Source organism: Gnatocerus cornutus, chromosome 2, assembly GCF_029298725.1.
Source record: "Gnatocerus cornutus isolate USDA-ARS CGAHR chromosome 2, icGnaCorn1.1, whole genome shotgun sequence".
Classification (NCBI taxonomy): Eukaryota; Metazoa; Arthropoda; class Insecta; order Coleoptera; family Tenebrionidae; genus Gnatocerus; species Gnatocerus cornutus.
The window spans coordinates 8,174,559-8,191,941 of NC_142234.1; the positions used below are offsets into that span (position 1 = coordinate 8,174,559).

A 17,383-nucleotide genomic window follows, 5' to 3' on the forward strand; every position below is an offset into this window, starting at 1 on the left:
CAATTCCCCAAACTGTATGTATTAGGATTCTACTTCCGCTGTGAAAATTAATTTATAATATCCGTGATTGATATTCAACACTTTGTTATTCGCTGGTGTTATTTATGACTGTTTTCATATGTCAATTTGTCGATCTTTCACCGTTGAAGCTGTGATTATGCATGTCTAAATAAGTACATACCCAATAACCCAATACTAAAGAAAGTGGAAAATGGTTGTGGGTATTATTAACTCTCTCACCGTAGAACAATTATTAATGACATTTTTGGAATGAAAACTTTGAAAGTTGATGGGTTTTGGATCAAGAGAGCAATAAATGTTAATAATAATAAAACGACTCGTCTCGTCGGAAGGCGTAGTCTACAATGTAGCAATTTTCAGAGTATTAATCGTCTTTTTAAAAATTTTAAATTCGCTGAACACCTAATAATCGCTCCAAACTGTATTTACCTTCGATCGAAAACGCATTTATAGTCCGATTTGTGCGCACATCTTTTGTTGTTTTGCTTATTCAGACAATAAATTGCGGCAATTCTCCAGTTAAAGGCCGTCGAAGAGCGACCACATAAATATCGCAAAAAAAAACAGATAAGTGCCACGTACTCTAACAACTTGAATCGAGAAATTATTGTAATTTTGCATTAAAACAAGTTAAAGGTAAGAAAAGTTTGTAGGAAAGAGTAGCAAAAAACGGATTGTGGTAAAAATAAAATGAAACAATCAGCGAGATGTACCGAAGTTGAAAGTTATTATGTAAATTGTCCTACTTTATCAGGATTCATGTTGGCGAGGATGGGTCATGGTTTTTTGTACCATCAGCATCGGTGGTTCAGTGGTAGAATGCTCGCCTGCCACGCGGGCGGCCCGGGTTCGATTCCCGGCCGATGCAAGATTTTTATTTGCAAAAATGTCTTTTAATGATGCGTTCTGGAAGTTCTCGATTGTAATAATTGTTCAGTACTAATCTCTTTCGAATTAGCATTTAGAAAATTGCTAAAATTTGTATTTTGTTTTTTGCCTATTCACATAGTTGTGGTTTCTTTTTATTTATACATTTTGTAGAATTAGTTTTAAAAATTAACAATTAAATTTGGCAAAAAAAGTATATATGTATTGACTTTAAAAACTGATTTAAGTTCTTATATAAATACGAAGCATCGGTGGTTCAGTGGTAGAATGCTCGCCTGCCACGCGGGCGGCCCGGGTTCGATTCCCGGCCGATGCACATTTTTTTTCAATCATCTGTAATTTAATCTCAATATAAAATTTTGCTGTCAAATAACAGACTACTAATATCTACAAATATAAAGTTAAACATAATCCATCAACAAAGTTGTTAAATTTAAAGTGGTAATTAACATATTGTTAAAAAAATTGTTAACTGAGCACTGGTTAACTGGTTCTACTGTATTGTTATCGGTATCAGTTATCGTTATCAGATAAGATTAGTAAAATGCATACATTTATGAACCGACTTCAAAGAGACGTTTGTACACATAGTCGGTGGCCGTGCGGAGTTGAAGGCATTTGTCATGTGGTACAACGCTATGTGATACGTGTTCGATTCTCCGTGCGTGCTGCTTATTGCTTTTTTTTTTGTGAAATAAACGACGCAAATTTTGCAAAAACATTTTTTTATTATTTATTTTTTTGTGCACATATGTTGACCAATTGTTATTTTCTAGAATTTCTAGAATTTTCCAAAATCCATTGTGCACAATCATACTACATGTGCCTACATTCAGTACATACATTACCAAAAATTAAACACAGTCTTCAGCAGCTTGACATTCTTATGGAATCGAATTGACTATTTAAAATTTTTTTTCGAACGAAAAAAAATACATTTTACTACTTACTTGGAACACCACTGATGAAAACTTCCATATTTAAGAAAACTTTTACATATGTATACAGGATTTTTTGTCAATTGATTCAATAGCTATCTTTTGAAATTTTGATGTTTTAGTAATAATTATTTATTTACATAAGAGTCAGGAAATGACAAGGCACTTTGTGCCGAGTATTTTAAGGTTCTGACTCAAGTAAGATATTTACTGACATGTTTTGTATTCGATTTTTCCGGAAATTAATGTTTTAATTTGGACCAAAATGTCAAAAATGAAGTTTATTGACTCAATAGTCAATTTGTTGACTGCTTACTTCCCAAGAAGTTGTTACCATGTAAATGAAATAAAACCGTCTTGTAAAGTCTTTACCAGACTAGTAAGATAAAATCCTATTTTCCTGCCCCTAAATCAGCAAGAAAATGTTTGTTTCAAGACGTTTGTTAAATATGAAAATTTTCAGAAATAATAAGATTTATTCAAATAGTTTATAAGCCGTTTAAATGTTTTCTTTATTTTATTATTATTACGTACTCTCAGTTCTTTACCACACAAAACTTTATCTAAAATATTAATAAAGTGGTCTTTGCTGAATAATTTGAGACAGACAAAATAGTTATTTGTGTACCAAGGCCAAAAACTGCTTTTTTTTGGCCAAGTCTTTTTTTAATAAGAAAGAAGGCGAGGGCACATTTTGGCCGTAATAAACACAAGATTTTTTAGGAGACAACATTAAATTTACAAGTTAATCAATTTTTATTTATGATTTTTTGATCTATTCATTTATAACGACTGAATAATTGTTAATATTTATGAATCTTTCAGAAAAGTTTATATTTTCTTTATTTACATTTGCAATTTCGGCATGTGTAGCTTCTCAATTTGTATGAATTAGGTTTGATGTGCTTTTTGATGTTTTTGCAGCAGCACTGCTAGACATGTTCATTTGCAAAAATTCAACACGTTTTTTTTGCACTGTACAGCAGTTTGTCGATTTGATTTAACTCAAATAATTATAAAATTGGGGGTAATGTCCATAGCTTGATGTAGTTTAAAAAATTAGCGATACATGGCGTAGCCCTAGTACGGACAAAAATTAAAGCGGCCAGAAAATGGTCATTTTTCGTCGGTATTTGAAAACTGAAAATTTAGTTTTTTGTTAAAGTCGCCTAAAACAGTGTTTTATTACATACTATAACAAATTTCGGGCAGTTGTTACTTCTGTCAAGTCAGGCAACCAACAGAAGCTCTGGATAAAATTTTGTATTACAATCAAATATAATGGGATTTTGATCACTTAAAAAATCGTATTCTGTATATAATTGAATTTTTGCGTGATTAAAATGTGCTATTACCCTTCTATACAAGGTTATTTACCTATACGTAATATGACGAGTTTAGCGAGAGGAAAATGTAAGAGAAAATTCATTCTAACAGAAAGTGGCAGAAGGGCAGTTTGATTGAATTTAATTTTTTTTATCGTATTCACCGGAATTTGGTTTTCAAAAAACATCCGCCATTGAATTTAGAATATCTGATAGCAAATTCTTAGCAAACAAAAGACGATAAAAACGTTGGCAACAACCACATTTCTTCGATATTTTCGGATCTTCAAAATTTTGGCTCTTTAACGACAACCTAACTTATTGTTAGATGTTTGTTGACATACGGGAGTATAGATTTGGTTTCAGCGTAAAATCTTGCGCTAAATAAGTCTCAATAACGTAAGTTAATCACAAGTACTATAAACTAGATATTGGCCGAAATAGGTTTTTAGAAGGTCTTTTGGCGAATGCGGTCTTGACCATCGTTTGCTTCGTGCTTTTGTTGCTAAGAATTCGTTCACAGATTTTAATTTTACAGTGAAGTATGTAAATATCTTAATAATTGCTTAATTTTGTGTTTTGGGTTGGATTTTATTCTCGTCACGTTATGTAAATCACTCTGTATAACAAAATATTTATTATTTATTTTCATTTGAGATGTAAAAGAACATTGGTTCAGGTTCAAACACCTATCCCTAAAAGCTAACGGCATTAGGACCGTAAATAATGTGGAAATATGAATTGGCATAGTTTAAAAAAATCATTAACGCACTCATTAGCCTAAAATTTTTTATCATTAGAAAATTTGATTGATTATAGTTCCATCTTTTCGGCAAAGCCCCCGTTAATTTCACGGTTTAGTAATTTAAACAATCGCCAATATAATTGTGTATTGATCAAAGCAACCATCTTGAATGGTCTCATCAGGCTTATTTGCTTATTAGGTTGCTTATTGTTCGCCTGTTGGGTTGATACGCCTAATTATTGCACATTCATCCGCCTAAACACTCATCGCACAAATCAAATGATCCAATTGAAACCACTAACCCGAATCATTATCTCCAAAAAACAATCGCTGAGTATTCATTAACGCGCTTTATCCTCCAATTACTTCCAACAAAAGAAAGTCGAAAATCTCTACGAAGAAATCCGATTTTCTTGATATTTATTAATTCGACATCTGTTCTAACCTCAATGTTAATTAAAATAATCGATCCATTTGCGTTGCCGCTGCGTAACGGTACACTCTTCACAAGAAAACAATTAAATGTTGCTTCGAATTTGAACACATGTCGTGGAGATTTTATTGCGAGGATTAATATGTTGTTTCGAAAATCCCGAAACCGGAGAGTTTTACGAGCTGTGATAAAATCTGCCCGACCATGTGACGGATAGAACCAAATTTGATAACGAAGAGGAATGTGAAATAGTGTTTTAACACTTGAACGGGTGTCGGGAGCACCTAATCTTCAGCTTCTCAATATTCATGACGATCAAATACTCGTAAATTTCGTGATTGGGGCTGGGCTGTGTAAATTTCAACGGTGTGGAAGACCTCAAAGTTAACGAATTTTGGGACTTTTCTAGGAAAATCTTTCCTTTTCGTTTTCGTTCACAGATTTTGTAAATCTTCCAATGGCGATATGTTGGGAAGTCCATCACCATTTTGGCATTATCATTCTCTGTCTTCCACATTCCTCGCATGAAAAAAGCACAATAAATATGGCGGCACATAATGTCTAATATACATTTTCATGAGTTGCCGCGTCGCTAATTTAGCTTGTTCGCTGTTGAAATTAATAGTCATACTTCTATTTTGAGAAGTAACTGTACGTCTCATTCATTAATCAATTAAATCACAACCTAGACGTCTTCAATTTTCGATTATCAACGACGTAGGTGCGTAATTTTCATATCAAATAATTGCGTTTTTATTTCACGACTTGAAGCGGTCTCTCGTTAGTAGAAGATTGTAATTAGATGTGTGAGGATAATGACAGTTTTTATAAATTAGTACACATGCAACAATCATTTTTTTTATTTCGACCAAATATGGAAGGGTTTTGTTCAGTTTTCGTTTTGAATATAGTTTTATTATCGGTTGTACCAACACTGATTAAAACGATAAGTCGGCTTCTGGGAACACCCAAATTGTGAAGAAATAAAGGAAATAAACAACTGAATGCGAGGGGCGGACATTCGGGAAAGGCGATGGCAATTTAGTTTTCAAAAAATTCATAGAAAATGTTTTGGATTGGTCTTTAGCATGTCATTTAAACATAATAATAAAGAAACTTACATAAATTAAAATGTTGTCTTCTCTTGATTTTACTTATTTTAACATTTATCGCGTTTATAGATACTAAAATTTTCTTTTTTTAGTAGTGTCAACAGTTGAATTTTTAATCAAGTTTAATTTTTTGTGACTTAAAATTTTCCTCATTTTGGTTAGTAAATTTGACTTGTGTTTACCATAAAAATGCTCTAATAAAACCCCTTGATGTTACAAGCTGCCACGCAAAAAATCTCGTCTGTTGTATCGCCTCGCTCCTCTTTTAATCGCATTATCGTGAAGTCGTGTTTTGCGCCATTATACACCTGATTCCATGAGATATATTGTGTAGTTTTGCTTCCGCTTCTTGTAAGTACTTTTATTCAATTAGCCGTTGTTGCAGGTGATTTATTCGCGATGGTCGCCATCTGCTTTTTCAATATTCACCTATTGACGGTTTCGTGGTGCATTTGTTAGTTTAGCAAAACTGATTTTTCGCCAAGAAAATGCTTCAATAATCTCGTATTTTGGTTATCATCATCAAGTTCAGTTATGTAATAAAAATGATGGATTTCAGCTGTCTCAAACGGTCAAATTACCACATTTTGATACCGAATGTCTTAATCAAACGTTTTTTTCTTCGGATGTGAGCATTTATCTTCGCCTAGCGTGGGATTCTTGCGTTCTAATTATGAAGTGATGATTTTGGTCGTGTAAATTTTCAGCGGAGATAAATGCTTATTACAGGTTTCAGTAATGCAGTAACGATTATTTCTACATCTACAGACTCCAAATGTTTGCTTTGGTCGTTTTATAAAATTTTTCTTCTCTCCACAGGCGTCTCGTTGAAATAATTAGTTTATCTTCACATCACCTCGATTTCTGCATCGTCACTCCAATCGCTACAATTTAACGCAAATACCATCCACTCTTCCGTATTTTTCCCTCAATCCCTCAATCGCCTTCATTAATAAAACACAGTTACGATTGTAACTCGAAGAATAATTCATCGTTTGTGTCATTTTTCTCAATTAATAAATACAACAGCTTTATAGTCGTTCGCCGACTGGAAATAAAGACGTCATTTTCCCGATCCGGAAAAAAACACGCGCGACCGGAATCGGCAGGATTAACCTAACAAGTTGTGAAGAAAACGAGATCGTGGAAAGTTTGGTTTAAAGAAGATAAAAATACGACTGTAAATGTCCAAGAACGCGGCCACTGGAAATAAACAACCAAATAAAACGTTGTAAAGATTAAAATGTTGATGGAAGTTGCTGAAAGTGTTGTTTAATAGGTTTCAGATCAAATTATTAAAGTGTCTAGGCAATATTTTATACAAAGGAGTTTTACTGGCTGCCTATCTCCAAATATTTTTAACGATTTTTTGCTCTATATAGGCATAATTTGACACTTTGGTGTATAACTGCTTACCTGCTTTAAATGTTCACGTTATTTTAATAGCCATAATAAATTTTTCCGGCTTTATTGAGTCATAAATTTGCGATTATTATGACGATAAAAATGTTTTTATTTGTACTGGTGTAACTGTTCTGTTTGATGAATTGTTATGGGTTCATTTAGTATTTTCCGGAAGATGTTCACACGATCTGGGTGTTCTTGAAACGAGCTTTTTAGTTTATACAATTTAGCTTCTAGAAAATAGCAGCGCATTGTGTAATCAAAGTTTATTTTAGTGTGACTGGTTGATAAACAGAATGCCGAAAAATCTGCGAAAAAATCAACCCAAAGCTACGATTATTTTTAGAAACGATAACCTTTAAGTTGTATATTTATCGACATTATTGATTAGAATGGGTTTTTTTGTTGTATCAAAATTTTTTTGTAAATAAAATACTCTTTAAAGTAATTCGCCCATAAATTAAAAAAAAAGTTGTACGTATATTTTTGATCTAATTCCGCAAAATATTCATGTTATTATTGTTATTGCGACAGTGATAAAGTGTCCAGTATAAATTTAGATACGGAAATAATACCTAAACGTTCTTCAAAAGAAGCTCAACATAAAATTTTTGACATGTGTTTTTTTTTAATGTACCTAATAACAAGCTTTTATTAGAAAATTAGTGATAAGTAAAAAATTTTTAACAGTAATCAAAATGTTTTTAACAAATGTAATTCATCAATTATACGGTGTTTATTCGTACTCAAAATACATTTGACCTGACAACTAAATAAAACGATTACTCATTTCTTCGATTCAAAAATAACTGCACAGATTATGATCTATAAAACATCAGTTTTAGCAAATATGTATTTCAAAATAAAATTGCAATTTAAGAAGATTGTAATGAACTTATGGATCACGAAAAATGTTAAAATAAAGCTAAAATAATTCAGTAGTGGGATTGTACTGTAGGATCCCCCACTGTTCCTTTTGTTTTGTGCGTTTTGTCATCATCACCATTCAATGAATTGCTTCTTTTTGTGAAGACTTAATTAGCTTAGAAATGTATCCAATAAACAACAAGAATAAAAAGTAAAGATCGAGTTTTTGTTATGAAAACTACTCCGATAAAGACAATGCGAGCCAATGAATAAATTCTTTTTTGGTTTAATAACATATTTTTTCCGTCCTTATATTGCTTTTGAGTCAATTTCTAAATTTTAAACACTGACAAACCGGATAATCCAAATTCAGCTGCAATTTTATTTATATTACCATGCTTCCTTCTTTAAATTGCAATAATTTTTGTAATATGCCGTTACGTTGCTCATTGATTAATTATCTGCCATTTTGTAAGCAGGGCGGGTGTGAAATAAATTTTGGTGAAATTCTTCAACAACACTAATAACGTTTTTGACACAAACTAAATCGGACATCAGTCAAATATATTTTATTTCTTTGCGTAGCGTATCAATTGTCAGCTCAATATATTTAATTATAATTCTTTACCAATGCTTTTACCATATTTTCAAAAAGAAATCAAATGTATACCATATTTTCGGACAGAGGGAGTATTAAATAAAATAATAACATAAAATTAGATAACTTCAATCTCCAATCTAAATAAGTCAAAGCATCGTTTGACCTAAGCAAACAATTCAATAAACATCAGTTAAATTTCAAATTTGTGATTACTGATTTTACTCATCGCTGTGTAGCGTACACGACAGAATGAAGTAAGTAGCCCCAATGTGCCTTTCTCTTTTATTATTAAACAATCATTTAGACTTGTAGCAGTTTTTTCATTTTTCCTCTGCATAGGCGGTATTCTTAGTCGCGAACAGAACTATTTTTCCATTTTCCATCCAGAGACGGGCTTAGTGCTAGAGGCTGAAAATGATCTCGTAAAAAATAAAGCATTTACGGGAGCTGATAGCCAACTCTGGAAATTAAGCTCTGCCAATAACAACAAATATTACATCGTTAATAAAAATAACGGGTAAGTGTAAATTTTGTAGAAGTAATTTTTTTCAATTTAGTATTTTACAGTAAAATGTTGGAAGCACAGAATACAAGAGGGAGCCAAATTCGACTTGTTGACAAGAGAAATAGTGGAAATCAACATTGGACTATACACTCGACTGGAAGTACTTTTGTTAATGACAATAATAATTCCATTGACGCAAAAGATGGTACTGGTGGTAATAAGGCAGTGATTTTTCCCAGAAATGGAGCTCCATGTCAACAGTTCAAATTGAATTATGTTACACCCACACCCGAGTAAAAGTTTAAAATATTTAACATTTTATTATTAATTATTTCCAGAAAATATTTACTTTATACGCAATTACTTCATTTTCTTGGCTACCTAGCAGACGAACAATGCTTTTCCTCAATCAAAATTACCATTCGATTATTATTTATAAATATATGCATGCAAAACAAGTTCCAGAACTCTGATAATCTCAAGAAATACCAAGGTTATCAAGCCACCTACGTTTTCTCTCAACGTTTCGATCAACTCCAAAACCTCATCAATGATGATGATGTACACATCAATAAAACAAACTTTTGTTACAACATTTATTTACCTTTGACAAAACCACGTGAGAAATACACATATTATTCATGAAAACACCTGTTGCTGCGTCAGAACGTTTGGTTTTCATTTCTTCAATAATTGCATGTGTACATTGTACATGCGTCCAAGTAATTTAATTAATGGTGAGATGTTGGTATTGTATGGGTTTCGACCTCGTTCAATCAAGTCAGTGGGACACGCCTTTGTGTTGTTATTTACTTCAAGCTCTCTTTATCTTTTTCACCTCTTTCTGTAAAATGGGCGAACATAAAATTATATTCTGTAGATCTAAAAACTGAGAAATAATGTTATGTAAAGTAGAAAAGATCAGGGCAATAAAGTCGTGACGCGGTGACGAGGATTTCATTTTACAATCGTAATGATTATTTTTGCAATTGCATTTTTCTGAAAGGCCTTTGGTAGTATGTAGTTGGTTGTTTCAGTAATACAAGAACATGGTTTTGTTTGAAGTTTGAAAATAAGATCGTAAATTTCAGAATCACTTGTGTGAATTACGTGTATTGGTTTAAAATCTTGTGCACATGAAGCTAATTTTGCACTTGGACCACTGAAATTACTTTTGGATTTATGTTCGCAGACTACCAATAGGATTATACAAATATTTTTAAATCAAATAAATAAGTTTGTCTGGGTTGTTATAAATTAGCAAAGTGCGTATTTAATTAGATAATTCTTCAAACAATTTTACGCAAAAGAATGCTTTGACATCTTGTGACTAACAAAGCATTTGAAAAAAAAATAAAATGACTAAAAATAGACTGTATATTTTTCCTTTAAGATATGTTGTTTTACTTGATATTTTGTTCAAAGTTTTTTAGAAAATAGACAAATGATTTGTGTCTAAATTTGCGTAACTTAAGATCTGTAATAACCTTCGATTTTATTTTTAGTTCTTCCATCTGTATCAACTCTTAGCAAACTTGACGAACGCCAATAAAAACACTTTTTCAAACGAAAATTATAATTATTTCATATTTACTTTTTGGAGAAAAAACACTCAAAATATTACTAATTAATTTAATGTCTAATAGTGCAATAAGTTAATGGTATAAATGAGGAGTTATTTTTCAAAACTCAATAAATCCATTTCATAAATTTTTAGAAAGGTTTAGAAAAAACGATAATTTGTTCAATTTTCTTCAAATTTACTTCAACTATTCTGGCATAAGAGGGTTACACAATGTTTTAGCAAGAGGTTTTTCACTGAATAAAAAATACACATTCTTAGATTTACCCAAAATAATCTTAAATTCACATCAAATTAAATGCCAGTCAGAATCGGATTTATTGAGTATTGAAAAATAACTCCTCAAATAGTCTAATCTACATAATTCCGGGCTCAACAATTATTTGAGATAATCTAAAGACTTTGATCTTGCAAAATTTATTTTCAAGAGATTGAATAAAACGGTTTTTCATTTAGATTAGAGAAGAACACGATTAATCTCAGACGAAAATATGACATCAATCAAAATTTCCAAAATAATTTTTTTTTATATATCCTATTTAATACAATACATTACGTTTGTGCATTTAGAGCTTAATTTCGTTTTTAGTTCTAATATTTTAATCCATATTCCGATAATTAAAACGTCTCTCCACCGTCCATTTAGATAGCCTCGACAAATTAGTCCATTATCTGGGTTATTACCGCAGCCCATTTATTAAAACAATTAATTTGATCCCCTTTAACCCATCTATTTTTTTCCTTCTTTTTCCAAGACAAAAGCCCAACGAAGAATAGTCCCCCATCTAGCAATCTAGAATTGTAAAATAGGTCAAGGATGGGATCACACACCAGTTGAAGTCCCTCATGCAAGACAAATCGATCAGGTTGTGGGTTCGATGGGTTCATTGGAGCGCACACTGACGACGTCAGTGATGGTAAACAAGATGGATAATCCAAAGCCCAGTGTTGTCTTCAGAGTTTTGCATCTTCAGACCCAGAAGTGGGGAGCGCGTCAAAACTGAGTGCCACGCTTTATTGGGATTTACTAGTTTTCAGCCGGTTTCATTCGCGGCACACACCTGTTGTGTTATTGCTTTGATTTTAGGATTTTTTTCAAATTTTTCAGGTGAGTCATAAAGTATTTGTTTTGAAAAAGAAATGCAGTTTTTATATTGATGAGTTTCGAGTAATGAGGCATAATTATGCCTACTCGTTGGTGAAACATTTGCATTTTATAATGACTTTAATGTATGCGATGACATAATTTGTTTTATCTACATTTTGTGTTTAATGTTTTGTTGCAACTCGAGTTTTACAGTATACTTCGAGTTTGTTGATTGATTCCGATTGCAGACTATAAAATTTATTTCAGTGTCGAAAAACAGTGATTGAAGTTTTATTGCTGAATTTAGTGAGTGTAAATTGGATAATTTTTTTATCATTTATGACGTCTACCATTTATTTTTGGTCTGTTTTAAGATGAAAGTGATTGCAAATTTGTGGACAAAATCTGTTAAAAATGTGCACCTATAGGACTGAAACCAAAGGGTTAAAGGTTTCTTAGAACCGGTTAAACCAGACTAGAGTTCATACTGTCTCTGTTACCTGAATGCTGGTTACACTTGCAGCGCTTGCAAATCACTTTTTAAGAAGTATTCTCAAATTTTTTGGACTTGAAGCTTTCAACTACAATTAAATTTTAGACTCAAATCCAAAAATGAAGTATTTTAGGAAGACAATTAGAAATTTTGAAATTTTGCATACGATAATTGTTTCTCACGAACTTGAGAGTCGCGCCACAGAAATGTGCCGATCGCATCAAAATTTTTGGAAGCTATAATTAAAACCTGCATCATAAAGCTACCAATTTCAAGTCAAAACACACATTAAACTATCCAATTCTTAATTAATAACGAGCCACCACATAATTAATTGCATCGTATAATTACTTGATCACGCGACCCACAATTAGGTATAAATTTTATCCCCTATATCATAATTCGTAATTATTGTCTGGTTGAATTATGTTATGTGCTTTTTCCCAACCATAACCCATATTTAAAGCAGCCTTGAATTGAGATTTCTCGAAGTCCGATTAAATCACCAAGATACGATCTTAGTGAAATTGGCAAAGAGAAATCTGAACTAGACTTTAAAGGTCAAGATTAACTCAAGTGTCTAATATGTGTCTTTTGCAGAATGGCAGTGGAATGGGGCTATTCTCAGTTCAACGGTAAGTTCAAAATATTTTTTTATCTTGTAATCGCATTGGAACCACTTGGCGGCGTAAAATTTAGGATTACCAAATACCGTATGAGCAACAAAATTTTAGATAATAGGAGGCCATGAAAAACAAATGAATTTGTCGTTGATTGTCTAAACTAAGCCGTCAAAATTTGACAGTTCTCGGCCTGGCATCTTTGGATGGTGATTATTTTATTATGGTATGGATTGGTGTGCAGTTATTTGAAGAAATCGGGAGCGTGCATCGTAGCAATGGTTCTGGCAGAACAAGAAGTTCAAAGAGCCGAAGACATCAAAGATTCAAGCACATATGATTGGGTATGACAACAAAAGCCGACATACGTTTCCAAAACAAAAGTTTGTAGACAGCCACCCTTTATCTAAAGTTTTTTTGCTCATATGGTACTAAGAAATTAATTTTATCGACGCCAGGCCATATTTTTAGAGAAAACTTTTCGATCGTATTTCTAGACTGTTTTGATGGGTCACAGGAAGTGTACAACGTAATCACTAATGACTGTTTAGATTTCCTTTATTGTTTGTGTTCCGGAGGAAATTTTCATTATCGTTGGTGTTGCGATAAGCTTAATTACGATTTTTTGAAATCCTTTCCACTTCGATTTCCTCTTATTCAACCCTTACGTAAACGTTATGCTTCTAGACCCAAAACAAAGCAATATTTTAGTCAAATTACGCCTCGGAAAAACACATTAACATGATTGAGCAGTGGCGTACGGCGGTGCATTGAAAATTCTTAACGTAACAATCGGTTGGAATATTCATGACGGAAATACATTGTTGAGCCAATCTTGATCCCATATACCCATTATTTCATTATTGACTGAATTAGTTAAGTGGAAAGTTAATAAATAAAGTTAACGAACTTTTTATAGTAAGAAGTGTTAAATAACTTATGTAGATCTTAATAAGTAATTTGTCGTTTGTATTTGTGGTATCGTTTACAACGTCTGGATAATTTGATTACTTGAGTAATTACTAATGTAAATTCCCATGTAAACGATTCGTTTGTTATGTTAACTTATGTTCTGCATTGTTTGGATTTGTGTTGTGTGGTACTCAAGCAGAAAAAGTAAATGGATGAAGTCATCGTGTCATGAGAATTTTGACGTCAAGCGACAAAAAACTGAATTTATTAAACATTTTTGTTGTATAATGGCCGGGAGAGTTACAGTTCCGACTTTTGTGCTTAATTCTGAATTTTTACATTAAATTCAAGGTTAGAGATAAACTTGTAAATTCTTAATTTACGTATCAACAATCTTTTCAAATCTTTAAAATTAAAATTAAATATGTATTTTTTAAATTAAAAGTTAAATAAACGCATCACCTTTAAAATCGTCTTGTTTCCAAATACAACACATATTTGACATTATTTAGCAAATTTTTGATAATACATAAAATATTTACACTTACGTGCAAAAGTAGTGCACTTCAGCTGAGATATGTTTAAAATTATACAAGTGTCCAAAAATTTTCTAAGGACCCGTTATACCCACATATTTTATCTAATATTTTGAGAGTGAATTTGCAAATAACAAATTCTAAAATAATTATATTTTAAATTAGAGTCACTTAAAGATAACCATGTACTTTAAATTGCTCTAATTTTAAATCTAATCAGTTTAGAATTTTTTTTTTCGCAAATTCACACTTAGAATGCAAAATATATGATGAAGAGATCTTTCATGTCATTACGGACATTTTGTATTATTTCCAATTGAAACTGTAATTTTGATCGTGGTTTGAAATTTCACTTCAACTAGAATACATGAAATATTTTGTGAAATCATATTGAATACATATTCTGAAATTTTCTCGGTTACTGTAAAATTTTTCAGGTGGGTTAATATTTTTGCACGTAAATTAAACTATTTTAGTTACTATCGCGGAATCAAAATTTCGAACATCACTTTTTGACATGGCAATGTAAATCAAGCTTTATTGTCATTGTGACTGACATATAAAGTAAATTTCTGACACTTGCTGAGTCTTTTATAAATTTTAAAGTTATAAAGACAAAAGACAGTTTACAATTTTTAAACATCAATCAATTTGATGTTCGAAATTTTGTTTCCGCGATAGTATTTAGTATTTTCTATGTATTTTGATAGCCTGAGAATTCTAAAATACGATACAATTTGTTATAATCATAGAATTTAAAAGAAACCATATTTTTGGCATATAAACAGGTTAAATACTAGTTCGTGCATTTGCTTTGTTATTTAGTTCAGCCAAGTTGGTCTGAGCTACCATAAAAGCATAAAAATTTGCGGGCTACCGCAACGGGACAGCTTCAAAAGATTCTCAAGTGCACATAATGAGGATTTATTTGCTCAACTTTGCACCCTGCGATAAGAACAGCATCCCTAAACAGGCCAGATGTCCCGTCATAAATGACAAAATACCGCAAACTGTCCGGTTGCGGTTGCCGTCTAATTTTTATATATATATATATATATATATATATATAACGTATTGCCCACGCACATCAGATTTTAACACTGTTGGATTTTCCGCTAAACCACGAAATTGAAACCGCAAAACCGTTAATGCATTTCGAATTTAAACGCTTGTATTCCCCAATAATTTTTATCTTAGAATCATAAATTTCTCAAAACCGTAGTCTTCGGCAATCTCTTATAACTTTATCAAGGCCATTACACTAAATTACTCAACACCTGTCGTCAAAAAACAAATCCACTTTCAAATTTTCTCAATCTAATCTAATTATCCCAGCGCTTGCCAAACACCGACAATTTCATTCTTTGTTCCAACAGAGGAAAAAATACGCGTGTCACCGCAACTTAACTACGACAAAATAATTTATGACATAATGTATTCTTATAAACAGCGTTTGCCGAAGACTAATTTTTACTGATCGCAAACAAACAAATTTCCGCATTAAGTATGCATTATTGTAAACAATAATACACGCAAATGTGCATGTCATAAAATTGTACGGTTTCAGGACCTGAAACGTGGGCTAAGTGTTACCCGGAAGCGGCGGGTGACCGTCAAAGTCCGGTGGATATTCAACAAGTGAGTTTGAGGAGTCTCAATACGAATCAGAGATTGAAGTGGAGGTATATACCGGAAAATACGAAAGATATTACTAATACTGGGTACTCTTGGAAGGTGCAAGTGAATGGAGAAGGATCAGGTGTGTTTAGTTGGTTGTATGTAGCACCCAGTGAATACGTTTTTTAGAATTGAGTGGAGGTCCTCTTTCCGACAAATATGTCTTGGAGCAGTTCCATTGCCATTGGGGGCCGGATAATAATGAAGGCTCTGAACATTCAGTTAACGGAAAAAAATATGCCGGAGAGGTATAAAATAAACAAATCGAAAAGAACAGAGACCAAAATAGTAATTTTTAGCTTCATTTAGTTCATTGGAACACTACCAAATACAGTACTTTTGCAGAAGCGGCAAAGCATCCAGATGGCCTCTCTGTTATTGGAGTGTTCCTTAAAGTGAGTATGATCTTTTCAAATAACAACTGTTTAATTGTGTTTTATTATTAGCCGGGAAGAAACCATCCAGAACTAGACAAAATCGTTGCCCAACTCTCTAAAATTGAAAACAAAGGCCAAACTGCAAAAGTCGGAGTCCCTCTTAATCCCGGCCTCTTCATTCCCAATGACAGTGGTTACTACACTTACCAAGGGTCTTTAACAACACCACCATGTTCAGAATGTGTTATTTGGATAGTATTTAAAGAACCTGTCGAAGTCTCCAATGCTCAGGTTGGAATTGAATTCTTTTAGAATTTAATATTTAATAATATCTTTTTATTTTAGCTATCAGCATTCCGAACCTTAAAATCGTACTGTAAAGAAGAAAGATGTCCTTGTGACGACTTTCAAGGTTTTGTGAAAACTAACTTTAGACCAACGCTGCCTTTAGGGGCAAGAGAAATAAGAGAGTGTCGACAATAAAGATAAATTATAGTGTATAAAATGGATTTTGTTCCTAAAAAAAAGTGAATGCACACAGAGGCCTTATTATGTAGATAATAATATAGACGCATATTTTTAGATGACAACCATGTCAAGTTGTTGTGAAGTAATAAAATTTTATTTAAACAAGATTTTTTGTATTTAAATTTATAATATTTTTATTTACTGTTTTATCGCATATTATTTTTTCAATTATTTTTTTATATAAAAGAAATCGTTATCATTGAGCAATTAAAGTTCACTAAAGTGACACTTTTTATCCTAATTATAAAATAAAAAATGCTTTAGTGATATGGTATGCGATAAAACATAAAGTGCAGCTTATTGCTATCAGTCTACTTTCCAGTGTAAATTTTCGAAAATTTTTGGTGTAAACCAGGCTTTCAATTCTTTAGGGAAAAAAATGGGGAAAATTGAATGCAGTGTTTTTGAGATTAACACGTTGTCAAAGTTGAGTGTGTGTAATTTGTTGCAAAAGAAATATTTCAATAGAGATTTAACAAGTTTTGGCAATCTTGCGCAAGACGATTAGCTTGCTAGGGGCTGCTGCCGACTTTTAAATGAGTGGACCGATAATAATGAGCTCTGGTATATGTTAAATCAGACTTTGAGCAGTGGCTTTCTTTTTTATTTTTCTCTAATGTTTTATCTTAGCTGTACGACATTTGTTATTCAGCTGCAACTGCCCTTAGCGACCGGTTTTCTTTTAATTTTAAAATGGCTCTTGCTTTTTCAACTAAATGTCTAGACATTTTT

The 17,383-nt window shown here is 32.3% G+C and overlaps 2 protein-coding genes and 2 non-coding genes across 5 annotated transcripts; all 4 read left to right on the plus strand.

Annotated features, from left to right (window-relative positions):
- The first annotated feature begins 818 nt into the window (after positions 1-818).
- TRNAG-GCC (transfer RNA glycine (anticodon GCC)) lies at positions 819-889 on the plus strand. The gene has a single exon. It is a non-coding gene; the product is annotated as a tRNA-Gly (tRNA).
- A 265-nt stretch (positions 890-1,154) lies between these two features.
- TRNAG-GCC (transfer RNA glycine (anticodon GCC)) lies at positions 1,155-1,225 on the plus strand. Its single transcript has one exon. It is a non-coding gene; the product is annotated as a tRNA-Gly (tRNA).
- A 7,256-nt stretch (positions 1,226-8,481) lies between these two features.
- On the plus strand, positions 8,482-9,158 carry LOC148178588 (uncharacterized). The gene is made up of 3 exons (XM_088030794.1): positions 8,482-8,588; positions 8,639-8,851; positions 8,902-9,158. The coding sequence occupies exons 1-3, from the start codon at positions 8,584-8,586 to the stop codon at positions 9,134-9,136; spliced, it is 453 nt and encodes a 150-aa protein (XP_087886920.1). The 5' UTR covers positions 8,482-8,583; the 3' UTR covers positions 9,137-9,158.
- Positions 9,159-11,441: 2,283 nt separating this feature from the next.
- On the plus strand, positions 11,442-16,758 carry CAH1 (carbonic anhydrase 1). 2 transcript variants are annotated; one of them, XM_088029206.1, is made up of 7 exons: positions 11,442-11,529; positions 12,602-12,636; positions 15,637-15,828; positions 15,876-15,994; positions 16,046-16,141; positions 16,193-16,414; positions 16,469-16,758. In XM_088029206.1, the coding sequence occupies exons 2-7, from the start codon at positions 12,603-12,605 to the stop codon at positions 16,604-16,606; spliced, it is 801 nt and encodes a 266-aa protein (XP_087885332.1). In that variant the 5' UTR covers positions 11,442-11,529; position 12,602; the 3' UTR covers positions 16,607-16,758. The 2 variants fall into 2 exon arrangements, with proteins under 2 accessions (XP_087885332.1, XP_087885333.1); XM_088029207.1 differs by lacking the exon at positions 11,442-11,529 and adding an exon at positions 11,702-11,814.
- Positions 16,759-17,383: the final 625 nt, after the last annotated feature.

Coding starts and splice junctions, on each gene's coding strand:
- CAH1 (XM_088029206.1), top strand. CDS start 12,603: ATGGCAGTGGAATGGGGCTATTCTCAGTTCAACG. Junction 12,637..15,636: donor GGGCTATTCTCAGTTCAACG/GTAAGTTCAAAA, acceptor GTACGGTTTCAG/GACCTGAAACGTGGGCTAAG. Junction 16,415..16,468: donor TCGAAGTCTCCAATGCTCAG/GTTGGAATTGAA, acceptor TTTTTATTTTAG/CTATCAGCATTCCGAACCTT.
- LOC148178588 (XM_088030794.1), top strand. Junction 8,852..8,901: donor ATCGTTAATAAAAATAACGG/GTAAGTGTAAAT, acceptor AGTATTTTACAG/TAAAATGTTGGAAGCACAGA.